At 46.9% G+C, this 12,037-nt stretch overlaps 1 protein-coding gene across 9 annotated transcripts in view; it reads right to left on the bottom strand.

Annotated features, from left to right (window-relative positions):
* The window catches only part of ARHGEF6 (Rac/Cdc42 guanine nucleotide exchange factor 6), a 98,645-nt gene that overhangs the window by 60,295 nt on the left and 26,313 nt on the right, over positions 1 to 12,037 (bottom strand). For 8 of the 9 annotated variants that reach the window (XM_047715549.1, XM_047715548.1, XM_047715547.1 and 5 more), the window contains 3 exons: positions 5,155 to 5,239; positions 2,858 to 2,982; positions 1,494 to 1,695 (listed from right to left, as the gene is read on the bottom strand). In XM_047715549.1, coding sequence (XP_047571505.1) covers positions 1,494 to 1,695; positions 2,858 to 2,982; positions 5,155 to 5,239 — 412 coding nt within the window. Of the gene's footprint in view, positions 1 to 1,493; positions 1,696 to 2,857; positions 2,983 to 5,154; positions 5,240 to 7,351; positions 7,376 to 12,037 lie in introns of those variants that run through there. The other variant, XM_047715552.1, reaches the window with a different exon arrangement.

Below are 12,037 nucleotides of genomic sequence, written 5' to 3'. Positions count from 1 at the left end.
ATGATCCCAGGGTCCTAGGATGGAGCCCCGCATCAGGCTCCCTGCTCAGTAGGGAGCCTGCTTCCCCTTCTCTCTCTACCTGCCTCTCTGCCTACTTGTGATCTTTCTCTCTGTCAAATAAATAAATAAAATCTTTAAAAAATAAATAAATAAATAAATAAATAAATAAATAAATAAATAAATGCTAAGAAGTCTACACATACACATGTAATTATAAATCTGTTAGTAAACATTTATTCCATTAAAAGAGATGCCCTCTCCCCGACCCCTGCCACTCTTAAATGAACACACAATACAGAAAGTATGCAAACTAAACTTTCTCTTAAATGCTTTAGGGGAAAAAAACTCCAAACAGGGGCGCCTGGGTGGCTCAGTAGTTAGGCGGCTGCCTTTGGCTCAGGTCATGATCCCAGGGTCCTGGGATGGAGCCCTGCCTCGGGCTCCGGCTCCCTGCTCAGCAGGAAGCCTGCTTCTCCTTCTCCCGCTCCCCCTGATTGTGTTGCCTCTCTCGCTGTGTCTCTCTCTGTCAAATAATAAATTCTTTAAAAAAAAAAACCAACTCCAAACAGTGGTTATCTGGGGGAGGGTGCAAAGAAGATTCAAATTATCTACATTATATATCTCTGTAATGTTTTAATTCATTTACAATGAGCCTATAATTACAGTCATTAATAGTATTAATTTTGAGGCATTAAGAAAACAATAAAGACATCTAGGAAAGAAAAAATGCACTGAGGAGCTAACCACTCAAAGGAGCCCTTGGGTGAATATTTTGGGGAAGTAAAGAGATATAATAACGTGAATAAGTGAACACTATGTTATCTGCATTGTGTATATCTTTGGTAATATAGGCAGGGCCTACTTTCTTAAATAATAAAAAAGCAAGGAGGTTACCTAAGAAAATTCTAGAAGGACTAATAAAGAATTATTAGATTGCATTCTCTGGATATTATTATGAAAAAGGATAAGCAGTTAGCAGTTCCCAACGAGTTAAGGAAAATCTTCTTCAGAATAAAAGCAGCCAGACAGCTTGCAGTCCTACTATTGTTATTTCTCGAACACATCCCGGAGGCATTTAGACTTAGGTCTGCTTAAAGAGCTTAGGGCTAAAAAAAGGAAGTTAGCACGAGGCCTCTCTTATTATTGTGTTCTACCATGGTGAGTCTTAGAGCCCCGGGAAGGACTGTGCACTGTCTTTCACAGGCTAGAATTAGTAAACAGAAGGGGACATAGTTAAGGTAGAACAGTTGTCTGAGCTTTGAATTCTTTGGCTTTTTTAGGTTTTTGCTGCCTTGATGTAATCTAAATACAACACTGTTTCAAAATATCTAATCACAGATTTTTCTCCCCCAGTTCTCTTCCACCCTTATTATTGGCACGCACGCGTAAGTACAAATAGTTTCTGGGAACCCAGTAAAACGACCAGCATCGCAGTAGGAACATAAGAAGGTACAAGAGTCACACTCAAACAGGCTTTTAAAAGATCTACTTACCACTGGATTTAATTTCTCGGACATAATTACTAGGGAACCAGCCTGTTCTGCCATTTAATGTGCCTTCCCACCAGCCTCCTTCTTCAACTCTGGTGACATAAATGATGTCCCCTTTACAAACCGACAGCTCATCTTCATTTGTCTGCTTAAAGTTGAATCTTGCCTTTACTATCAACTGATGGCTTCCATTTTCCGTCATCTCCTACAGAAACAAAAGCCACACCAGATTAAGCAGCCCCCTAAATGGGGCAGGGGCAAAAATTAAATGAATGGAGGCCAGTAAAGTGAAACCCAAGGTCTCCCTCAGTTTTGAGTTTTTAGCTGAGGAGTGGGATGGGGTGGGAGTGGCTGGGGGGGCGAGGTTAGTAAGCCCCCTCCAAAGAGCATGTAACCTTCTGCATTCGTGAGAATGTGTATTTTGAAGGGGTGTCACAGCTCTCATCTCCCTCTCCCTCGCCAATTATCTGAAGGTACTTATTTAAATGAGCCGCCTCTACCCAACACACAGACACGGTCTTACACAATTACACAGCCAAGATTAGGTACTAATCTACCCATAAAATCTGCCACCCACCTCCCCATTGCTAAGAATATCTTAAATTGGTTAAGATTTAGTCATTGGCAAACACCAAATACCCCCTCGTTACCTGAGTGGGAAGTCGTCAAGCTGTCATGGGCGCCTTCGAGAAGCTGATGAGCACAAGGGACCTTTACCCAAAACACACCCCCGGAAGTTCACAGGCAGGAGATTCTGCACACAATCTGAGAGGGTCCCAGGGCTGTGGAACCGTCGTGTTCATCGGCTCCTCAAAGGGATCGTGATCTCAAAAGGTTAAGCGCTTTGGAAGTAGTTAAAGTGCTTTGGAAGCAAGAGCTCTTCATGGCTTAGAGCAAGTGGGTGGCTTCTGACAGGGAACAGAGTCTCTAACAAGCAGAAGACAGGCGGTTCCTCCCCGATAAACGCTCCCATTAAGACCAAATGCAACGACAACGGGGTACAGCCAATGCGGGAGCTCCACACAGGCCCCCCAGGAACGCAAAGAGAAAAACTAAAATGATGATCAGGATGATGAGAGCAAGTAAGAGACGAGGAGGTAGTTCTAGTGACTTCCATTTGCAGAGCCTTCTGCAGGAAAGGATTCACTCGGCTCAAGGAAGGGGAAGAACTCCGGGGCTTCAACTCCCGAGTTTCGGACCCTCTGGCCCACAGGCCTGAACTGGCAGCCGGGTTCCAGAGTCATTCTGGGGGCAAGGCCCCCAACACAGAGGCCAGCTGTCTCACCACCGAGGCAGCTGAAACCGGGCCAGGGGATCTCATCTGACGGATCTTAGAATGGGCAAGGGGAATCGGGTTCTGCACTTACCACTGCCTTGGACTGCCTTTGCGGGCCTGGAGGTGCGCTAACCACCGCTCCCTGCGGGTTCGTCTGAGAACTATTAGCAGCACTAAGAGAAGAGGAACGTCCACATGGTCTTTCTGAGAGCTGATCTGTGAGAAGAAGAAAAGGCAAGATAAAGCGAACTGCTCCTATCCGAAACACAGCTACAGAGCACGCCGTCTTTCCTAGGACATCATCAAAGGCCCCCGGGGCCGTCCTCCTCACGGTTGCGGCTAGGGACGTGCCAAGTGCATTTCATTCCGCACCACCCGCCCCCTCCATGCTGGCGGCCAGCTTCCTCCTGCGTAACCTTACTGGCCATCGCTGTCCAGTAGAATGAAAAACAGCGACAAAGCCACATTTTCGCTTAACCCATTTCCCTACCACTGGCCCCTCTTGAACCAGTGGCAACAGTACGCCCTGTTATCCAAGGCAGAACTATATTGGGTACCAAACAGCTGTTTGTGGCTCTTATTACTTTGAAATATTTCAAACTTCTCTCTTTGTGTTTTGGCCCTTAACTGGGTGGTTCTCGTCCTGGTAGGCAGCAGTATGTATGGCGTCTGTGACCAGCCTGGGGCTGGGGGATGGGGTCGGTGGGGTGGGAGCCCAGGAGAAGGAGAATCAGAGAGAGAACGTGTATCTGGGAGAGATGCAATCCTGACAGCGAGGATCCTTCTTTAAAAAACTCAAATTCAAGAATCTTCCCTTCCTTGAAACCTCGTGAAATTCGATCAGACCAGCACTGAGCTGGATGTTTTCCGTATGCTGACAGCGTGCTAAAGAGAGTAGCTAGCTTCTTGACAAATTCAAATGAGGGTTCTTTTCCTCTCCATTTATTTTTAAAAGACATAAACTGCAAAAGTCTAGAGCCCAAACATTCCCTAGGCGACAAGCTCAGTATCCAAGTAATTTCCTTGATGTTTTAACTTTCACCTCCTTATATTTTATAAATATCTGTGGCAAGGGAAGAGACTGTAAAACCTGCTAGCAGAGTTTGGCAAAAGAACGTATAATTTGTATGGCATAATGTTAGAATTACACGATCCTCCCTGCCCAGCCCTGGGTACTTGTCGTGTGTGTTAAATATAGTTCCTTGAATTAGCTGTACTTTCTGCTACGCGCCTTGCAATGGCTCAAAAGCATTTTTTTTCCCAAATAGCAAAAGAACAACTCCAGAGAAGTATTTTTACACTTATTGCTATTATATACAGCTCTTTTCACTAAAATGGTAATTACTTGATAGCTTTGGCATTGACTACATTGTCTGCTCTTGTTCGCCAATCGTCTCACGTGGGTAAGTGGAGCCTTCCTAAATAGACATTTTCTCAAGGGCGGGGACTGTATCTTACACTTCCTTTGTGGTGCTTGGCAGTGCTGGGCACACAGCCTGTTGACTTTCCAACAGTCTGAACCCCAAGAGCCATGCTCCAGCATTAAGGGTCGGGGCTCCATCTGATGCAGGTCTGAATCCCAGCTCTTCCACTTGCTAACTGGGCAACTGCGGGCCTGATTTCCCTTATCTGTCATATGGACCTAATAATAATATCTACCCCTAGAATTGTTTCAAAGATGAGCCCACCGATGGTTCTTAGAATTGTTTTAGACCCATGGTAAGGGCTCAATGCATTTTTTTTTTGTCTCAACGCATTCTAATTCTAGTGATTTCCATCCAGCTGTAGGTAAGAAGATGCTGTCTTGCAGAAGGAGTGAAGTTATACTCCAAGATATCCACGTTTTCTTTACAGTCTTTAAGATTTATATTCAGTACCTCCGATGTGGTGGCTATTAAACGTTTAAATAACAATAAAAAAAGGATTTTTTTCATTCACTAGGAACCTGAGGTTTCATTTCCAGAGCAAGGTTACTGATGGCTTCCTTTACATGGAGAAACACATACAAAAATCTGAGAAAAACATGTCAGTAGTGGGGGGACAGGGAAGTAACAGCTACCTTCTGTGAAGTTTATGAAAAAGAACTTGTCTTTTCCTTTTCCTTTTCTGTCCTGTTACACTCAGGGGCTTATTCCACAGCTTTGAACAAAATAGCTTCTTGGTTCTTATCCTTATATGAAAGGCGTTGCAGTAACATCTGTGAGAGGCATGTTAAAATCCTACTCCATGGACAATTAAGGCATGTGACCCCCACTGGGATTTATTTGCCAGGAGAGGAGAAATGTGCCCCGATCGAACCATCCTGGCCACAGTTGGCTCCTAGGGGAATGAGAAGCCCGTGGATCCAAACATGTCTCACGCCACTCATAAATCACAAAGCCTGCTTACCTTCTGTTGCCTTGTTGACAGCTAAAAGTGTGCTCAGAACCTTGGAGAAGTTGACCCCTGAATAAAGGTCATCAGGATCGAATACCTATGAGAAAGGAAATTGAAACTGTCAGACACCATAAGTATTCATCTCAGCAAACCAAACTAGCAAACGGCCACTTCCTCTGGCTCTCGGGAGGCAAAAATGTACAAGCTGAGACCCAAACCTCTGTGCACCTTTGGGAGAAGTGAAAGCAGCAGCTGAGCCACCTAATGACATGTGGGAGGGCATCGGTGAGTCAGAGCGCAGTGGTGATGGGAAATGAGAGCCGAGCTAAGAAGCACAACCCACAGTACATGCGCTCATCCGACCTGAGCATGTCAATACTCAGCCCAGTTCCAGAAAACCCGAATGCATGGGTTACAGTTCATGCCTGTCACCTACACAGCGTACTGATGGTCCGCGAAGAAGGGGGCAGAACCTTTCTGACACATTTCCAAGTGCATGGTTTAATCACTGGATTCAGTAGGACCACTTTCCACACTGCCTGTTCCTCTGCTCCCCGTCCTCCCCGCTGCCACCCACTGGGTCCCAATGGCCTGGGATCCCAATTCCATGCCACCCAAATTTTTCCAAGGCCTACTTTTGGCTCCCAGCCTCGGTGCCTGGTTTCTGCTGTTTGACTTTGCCCCTCTCAGCCCGTCTTCATGGATTTGAACCTATGCCGGCTCTTCCTGGCCTCAGGTGACTTTTTCAGATGGGACCTCTGGCCTTCCTAACAGTACTCTACTGTCAGCAACAAAACAGGAAATAAATACAACATTTCACTTTGCCTTCATTCTGATAGGCCACTGTCCCGAGTGAAGACACCAGTCAGCTGTTGTTTTAAATACAAATTAATTGTTGATTTATAAATGTATTCAATGTATTAAAATGTATGGACAATTCTTCTAGTCTCATATACATGTATTTGAAACTAGAAGCATCCTCGAACATAGGCACAATCCATGAATTTGCGAACCAATGACGTAGATATACTTATCTATGGGAAACCCACATCCTGGATGGAAATGCACCTTCTAAAAACGTTTCATTCCAGGAGGTCTAGAAGTCTGAATCTTCTTTTCCCAGATGCAGTGATGGGAATAAAATGTACCTCTTCGTGTGGGACAAGACTGGTAATGGGCCCAATTAATTCCTAATCTGTGTGTTTTCTGGGACAACGTCAAGGCAAAATTTTCTCTTCTTTGTGTCCATATTCTTCAAGACCTAAACTCTGTCTCTAGAACAAAAATATATAGCAGCCATTTTTTTCAAATTGGGAACGAGTATCAACCTAGATACTATATGCAAATATGAGCCTAGACAAGTCTGCCTATTCCGGGATTCATGACTGAGCTATTCATTTAATCAACGAATGTTCTGCAGTCAAAACAATACGACCGAAGAGCCCAATCACATCTAAAAATGACACACTAGGGGCGCCTGGGTGGCTCAGTTGGTTAAGCAGCCGCCTCTTGATTTGGGCTCAGGTGATGATCTCAGGATCGTGCAATTTTCTCTCTCTCTCTCCCTCTGCCCCTCCCCCAACTCACATGCACGCTCGCGTGCTCTCCCTCTCTCAAATCAATTGATCGATCAATCTTTGAAAAAAAATAAAAACAAAAATGACACACTAATCTACTTTTAGTAAAGGGCTCATCAGAGCCCTTTACTCAAGAGTCAAGAGTCAAATGACACTACAGTCCAATATAAACTTCAACGTTGTCCAGGAATAATTAGGCATTCTGTTTCGGGATGCCAAAGTCTGGGTGAACAAGATATGACAGACCCTGGAGAAAGAACCTAGTATCCCAGAGGATTCCAGGTTCACTGAACTTCCCTTAGGGCCCATCGGTGGGGAAGTGTTAATGCCATGCACACCGAAATGCTAACAAAGCAAAATGTTCATTCATTTTTAGCCCGTAATTCTTAATGGGAGCACGAATATGTGTGTGCACGTGGACATGGGGAGAGTCCGAAATAAGAAGCAGAAATAAATATCAGCAGAATAAGGCAGGAGAGCGAAAGCAGTGATAAAAAACTGCCCCTTTCTTTTTCTGTTGCTCCCTCTCCAGGCTGACTGACTGCCCGTACGTGGCAACACTGGCGTTACTCACTCGCACGGGCACTTGGCTGGAATTAGGACAAATCACCTGATCAGAAAATGAAACGTACATCATCAGCAAGAGTCAGCCACTGCATCTGCTCGAGGGGCGCTGCCGCGACATACAGAGCTTCCTTTTTGGAAAAGCCCGATACACTTGAGTTTACCCAGGGACACTGTTCTTCTCGCTAAAAGCACAAGGAGCTACACCAGAAGGAGCTGGAAGAGGCCTAGGGCGGAGTACAGAAAGCAAAGCCTAAGAGTGGTGGAAAAAGCAAATATAACCGGCAACCCCGTCCACAGTACCACACCCTTCCAAACCTCAAACTGCATGGTAGTGAACATCGTATCCCAGCTGGGAAAAAGCAGAATTGTCCAACGTGGAGTGGGCATGGGGAGAACAAGGAGAAGTAGGCTGTGGGAGAGGCCATTTGCCTTGGGCGAATCCCAACCATTTATACATACAAAATGGAGAAGCAATTCCCCTTTTCTATCTGCAAAGCACTGGGGCTTGTTAAAGGAAATGCAAATTTGCATATTTACCCCGCCACTCTGTGCAAGCCTCACTAGCCTGCTTGGTATGGCATGAAGCGGAGTCCCAGATGAGCTGAACTTTCTCTCTACCATTTGGGTCCAGAAATTAGCTGGTTAGTTTCCAGTTGGATCTGCCAAGGTCAGATGAACAGCAGGATTCCCTCCCTCCATTGACCACCACTGTGATGCAGACAAGAAAGAAAGGGTTGCTTCTCAGGCTATACTGCTAGATGCTTTTAAGGTCCCGCTCCCACAATGGGATGAGGCAGGGTTCAAGGATATCAACAACAGGGCACCTGGGTGGCTCAGTGGGTTAAGCCTCTGCCTTCAGCTCGGGTCATGATCTCAGGATCCTGGAATCCAGCCCCACTTTGGGCTCTCTGCTCAGCGGGGAGTCTGCTTCCCCCTCTCTCTGCTCATGCTGTCCCTCTCTCTTTTTCTCACTCTTTCTCTCCTCCCCCAATAAATAAAATCTTTTTTAAAATAAAATTTTAAGAGATTTTATTTATTTGAGAGAGACAGAGAAAGTGTGTCCCTTGGAGGGGGGCGGGCAAAGGAAGAGGGAGAGAGAATCTCCAGTGGAGCTTTGCTCAGTGCAGAGCCCAACGCAGGGCTCAATCGCACAACCCTGGGATCACAACCCAAGCCAAAACCAAAAGTCGGGCGCCTAACTGACTCCACTACCCAGGCCCCCTGCAAGACATTTAATCTTTAAATGTTTCCGCACATTTTAACATTTCCGATCTCCACCATGCCGGAAGCAGGACAGGGCTGCGCTGAGCTGCCAGTTCCACCTGGCGAGGGGTCGGCCGCGTGGGGGTCCGGCCCGTGCTTCCAGGGCCACACTAAACCGCTCCCCGGCACCCTGCTCTCACCACCTGAGATAACCCGTGGCGGCCCCGGCCACATCCGTGTTGGGGGAAGAAGCCGCACTGCATACTCGTTCAGAACAGGGGGAACGTCTCTAATGTCATGGGGCTTTGGGACCAGTTGAGTTCCAGTTAAAATTAATTTAGGGTTTGGGGTGATCACAATAGGCTCCATCACTCAACTGTTAGCACTGGAACCCCATGGATCTAGCCTCTGCTTCGGGCCCTTTAAAAAAAAAAAAAAAACAAAAAACCCAGATTCCAAATGTTTTAAGAACATTCCACATCTCCCTTGTTCCTGCTAAATAAAATCTCAAATTCACTTAGCCCGTCTTGAGTCACATTCTCCAATTCCCCCAGCTGAGCACGCTGCCGCTGTTAACCCCTGAACTTTGGAGGAAATGTCATTACACGGGGCACCAGAGCAAGCCAATCGGAGCTGCTTAGTCACACGTCACCAGGTGGCTCTGTGACCACACCAGGGATGCTTCCACACAGCTCCCACTGACAGCAGTCACGACGTCAGCACCAAATCATGCCCGTAGCTCAGGCATGGCACTCCACGGCATGGCACTCCATGAGCCACTGGCACTCACTCCCCCTCCTAGAATTCGGTGGATGGCACTTGTACTATGCCTGGTTTTAAATGATAACTTCCTATTTGATAGGGAGCACACTTAAAAGACAGCAAATCCTGCCCTCCGGTCCTCTCTTCTTTCCTTCCTACCTGCCCATTTCGGCCATTCAGGGGACAAGATCGGACCTGGGTGTGGGGCTGTGATGAGAGCTGTCTCTGAAAAGAGCTCCAGCGTGAGGGTCAGGAGACTGTGATTCCAAGCCCAGATTTGTCACTGCTGAGCAGTTGTGAGCACCTTGGGAAAGTCACATCACTTTTTTTGCAGGTCTGTTTCCCGTCTGGAAAGTGAGAGGTGACAGATGTCTTTGGCCAGACCAGGCACGTTTGTTGTGTCCCCGAGGTCCAGAATCTGGTCTTCCATTGTCATGGCTCTTGAGAGTGGGCTCATTCTAACCAAGTTCACAAAAGGCCAACATATCAAGTAAATGGCCAATTTGCTAATTTCTGCTCCAAGAAACAGACCATTAATAAGATTGGATAGTCCTATCTTCTAGCCAACATTACTCTCTCCCAAGAGAGAAATCTGCATAGTAAGCCAAATCAGAACTAGAAATTTGTTGGATAGTATACAGTCAAAACAAAGTGAGTCTGGGGTATCACAAGCTAATGTAATTACTACCTGTTTATAAGCAGACTTCTTCAAAATGTCATTTTGAAAATGACCTACTGGGGTGCCTGGGTGGCTCAGTCGGTTAAGCGTCTGACTCTTGATTTCAGCCCAGGTCAGGATCTCAGGGTTGTGAGATCGAGCCCCTCGGGCTCTGTGCTGGGCGTGGAGCCTGCTTAAGATTCTCTCTCTCTCTCTTCAGTCCCTCCCCCCTTCCCTCTCTAAAAACAATTAAAATAATTAATTGATTAATTAGTGACCTATTTTTAAATTCTGGCTCTATCTTGCTGCCACCATCTAGTGGCACTTGGCCTGTGATTGTGGACAGCTTTAATCAGTCGATGTTCTTTGGTCCCTGGGTTTATATGCTGTCATTTTACGTAAGTAATGGAGGTTTCTAGACTGCCTGGACCTTATAGGATCCAGAGCCAGGAAGTTCAGCTCCATAGAGCTTCTGCAACAGGAATGAAGATCTGAGAGTAACGCCTCATGTCACACCTCGTCACGACATCACCAATCTCTGTCCCTGAGGGCCACTGCAGCATCACCAATGCCTCATGGCTTCCGTTCTTCCTTGCTAGCAGTCCTTGAGAAGAAAAACACTTTCTCCACAACAGGGAGTTCTCTTCAACTGATTTTTTTTTAGGATTTTATTTATTTATTTGAGAGAGAGCGAGAGATCACAAGCAGTGGGGAGGGGCAGAGGGAGAGGAAGAAGCAGGCTCCCTGCCGAGCAGGGCGCCAGGACCCTGGGATCACCACCTGAGCAGAAGGCCGATGCTTAACTGACCGAGCCACCCAGACGCCTCTATTCAATGGAGTATTATGTGTTCTGGAAAGAGCGATGAACAAGGAATGACACAGGTATCTTGGCCAGGACCGTCGCAGGATTAAAAAGAGAAAGAGACAGAATAACTGGGTTTCGATAATTTCACCAAGAAGAGAGCAGGCATGAAGGGAAAGAAAAGATGAAATCTTCCCTGTTAAAAGGGCTTGCCAAGCCCCGGACTGGAAGCAGGGCGCCTAGAAACAGCTGCTGCTCAGCCGGACACCATTGCGGCCTGCCCCCCGCCCCCACATGCCAGTCACTAGAACCTTCCAGGGAGCCACACTGGATGCCGGTTTTGACGGGTGGGGTGGATGGGTCATTCCTCAGCTGCCAGAGCATCTGGGCGCCAGGCCTGCGGGTGTGCTCCCCAAGCTCCTCACCCCTACCCCGTCAAGGAAGGGGACTTATTTCCTGGCATTCCAAACTGGAATGCAGAACCCATTTTCCCAAAGACACAGTCACGTCTGCCACTTAGTGTGTGAATTCTATAGCTCAGCCACACTTATTAACCAGACGGCTGTGGGCCAGTCGGAAATCTTAATCAGCACGTAGAACTTGGCTTCTAGGGGGAAAAGGTTTTCTGTGTTGCGAACAATAACTTACAAATCAAATTTCGGAAAAGACTCCATTTTACACTGAAGAATGCCTGGTCCCAGATTCATGTCCACATCCGTTATACTTTCTCCTTCTCCTTTCAAGTTGAAGGATGAACAATTACCCTAGCCACTCCAAGAGCTATTTTATTTTAGTTTTTTTTAAAGATTTTATTTATCTATTTGACAGACAGAGATCACAAGTAGAGAGGCAGGCAGAGAGAGAGAGGAGGAAGCAGGCTCCCTGCTGAGCAGAGAGCCTGATGCGCGGCTCAATCCCAGGCTGGGATCATGACCTGAGCCAAAGGCAGAGGCTTTAACCCTCTGAGCCACTCAGGCACCCCTCCAAGCACTATTTAATCTAGAACTGCGCAGAATTAGAGAATCAGGTGATACACAGGAAGATGGTGAGAAGAGCCTCAGAAATTTTAACAGTTGACAAGTCCCGCCTGTTTCATGGGGCCAGTTAGGAGGAGATTCCCAAGGGCAGACAGGGCTCCTGCGGCTCCGGCTTTCCCGGGGAGTCAGCCAGGGCTGGAGGCCAGGAGGCCTAGCAGAACCAACAGCTTCACTACAGAGTCCACGCACGGGGAGACTGGTGTTACATGAACCCCCCACAAAGATCAGCAAGGGAGGAGGGCCATGAAAAGAGGAACCACTGCAGGCTGCTTTCTGCAGCAGCTCCTCT

Source organism: Lutra lutra, chromosome X (genome assembly GCF_902655055.1).
Source record: "Lutra lutra chromosome X, mLutLut1.2, whole genome shotgun sequence".
Lineage (NCBI taxonomy): Eukaryota > Metazoa > Chordata > Mammalia > Carnivora > Mustelidae > Lutra > Lutra lutra.
Note: the sequence above shows the minus strand (reverse complement) of the source record. Positions and strands in the feature narration are given on the sequence as shown.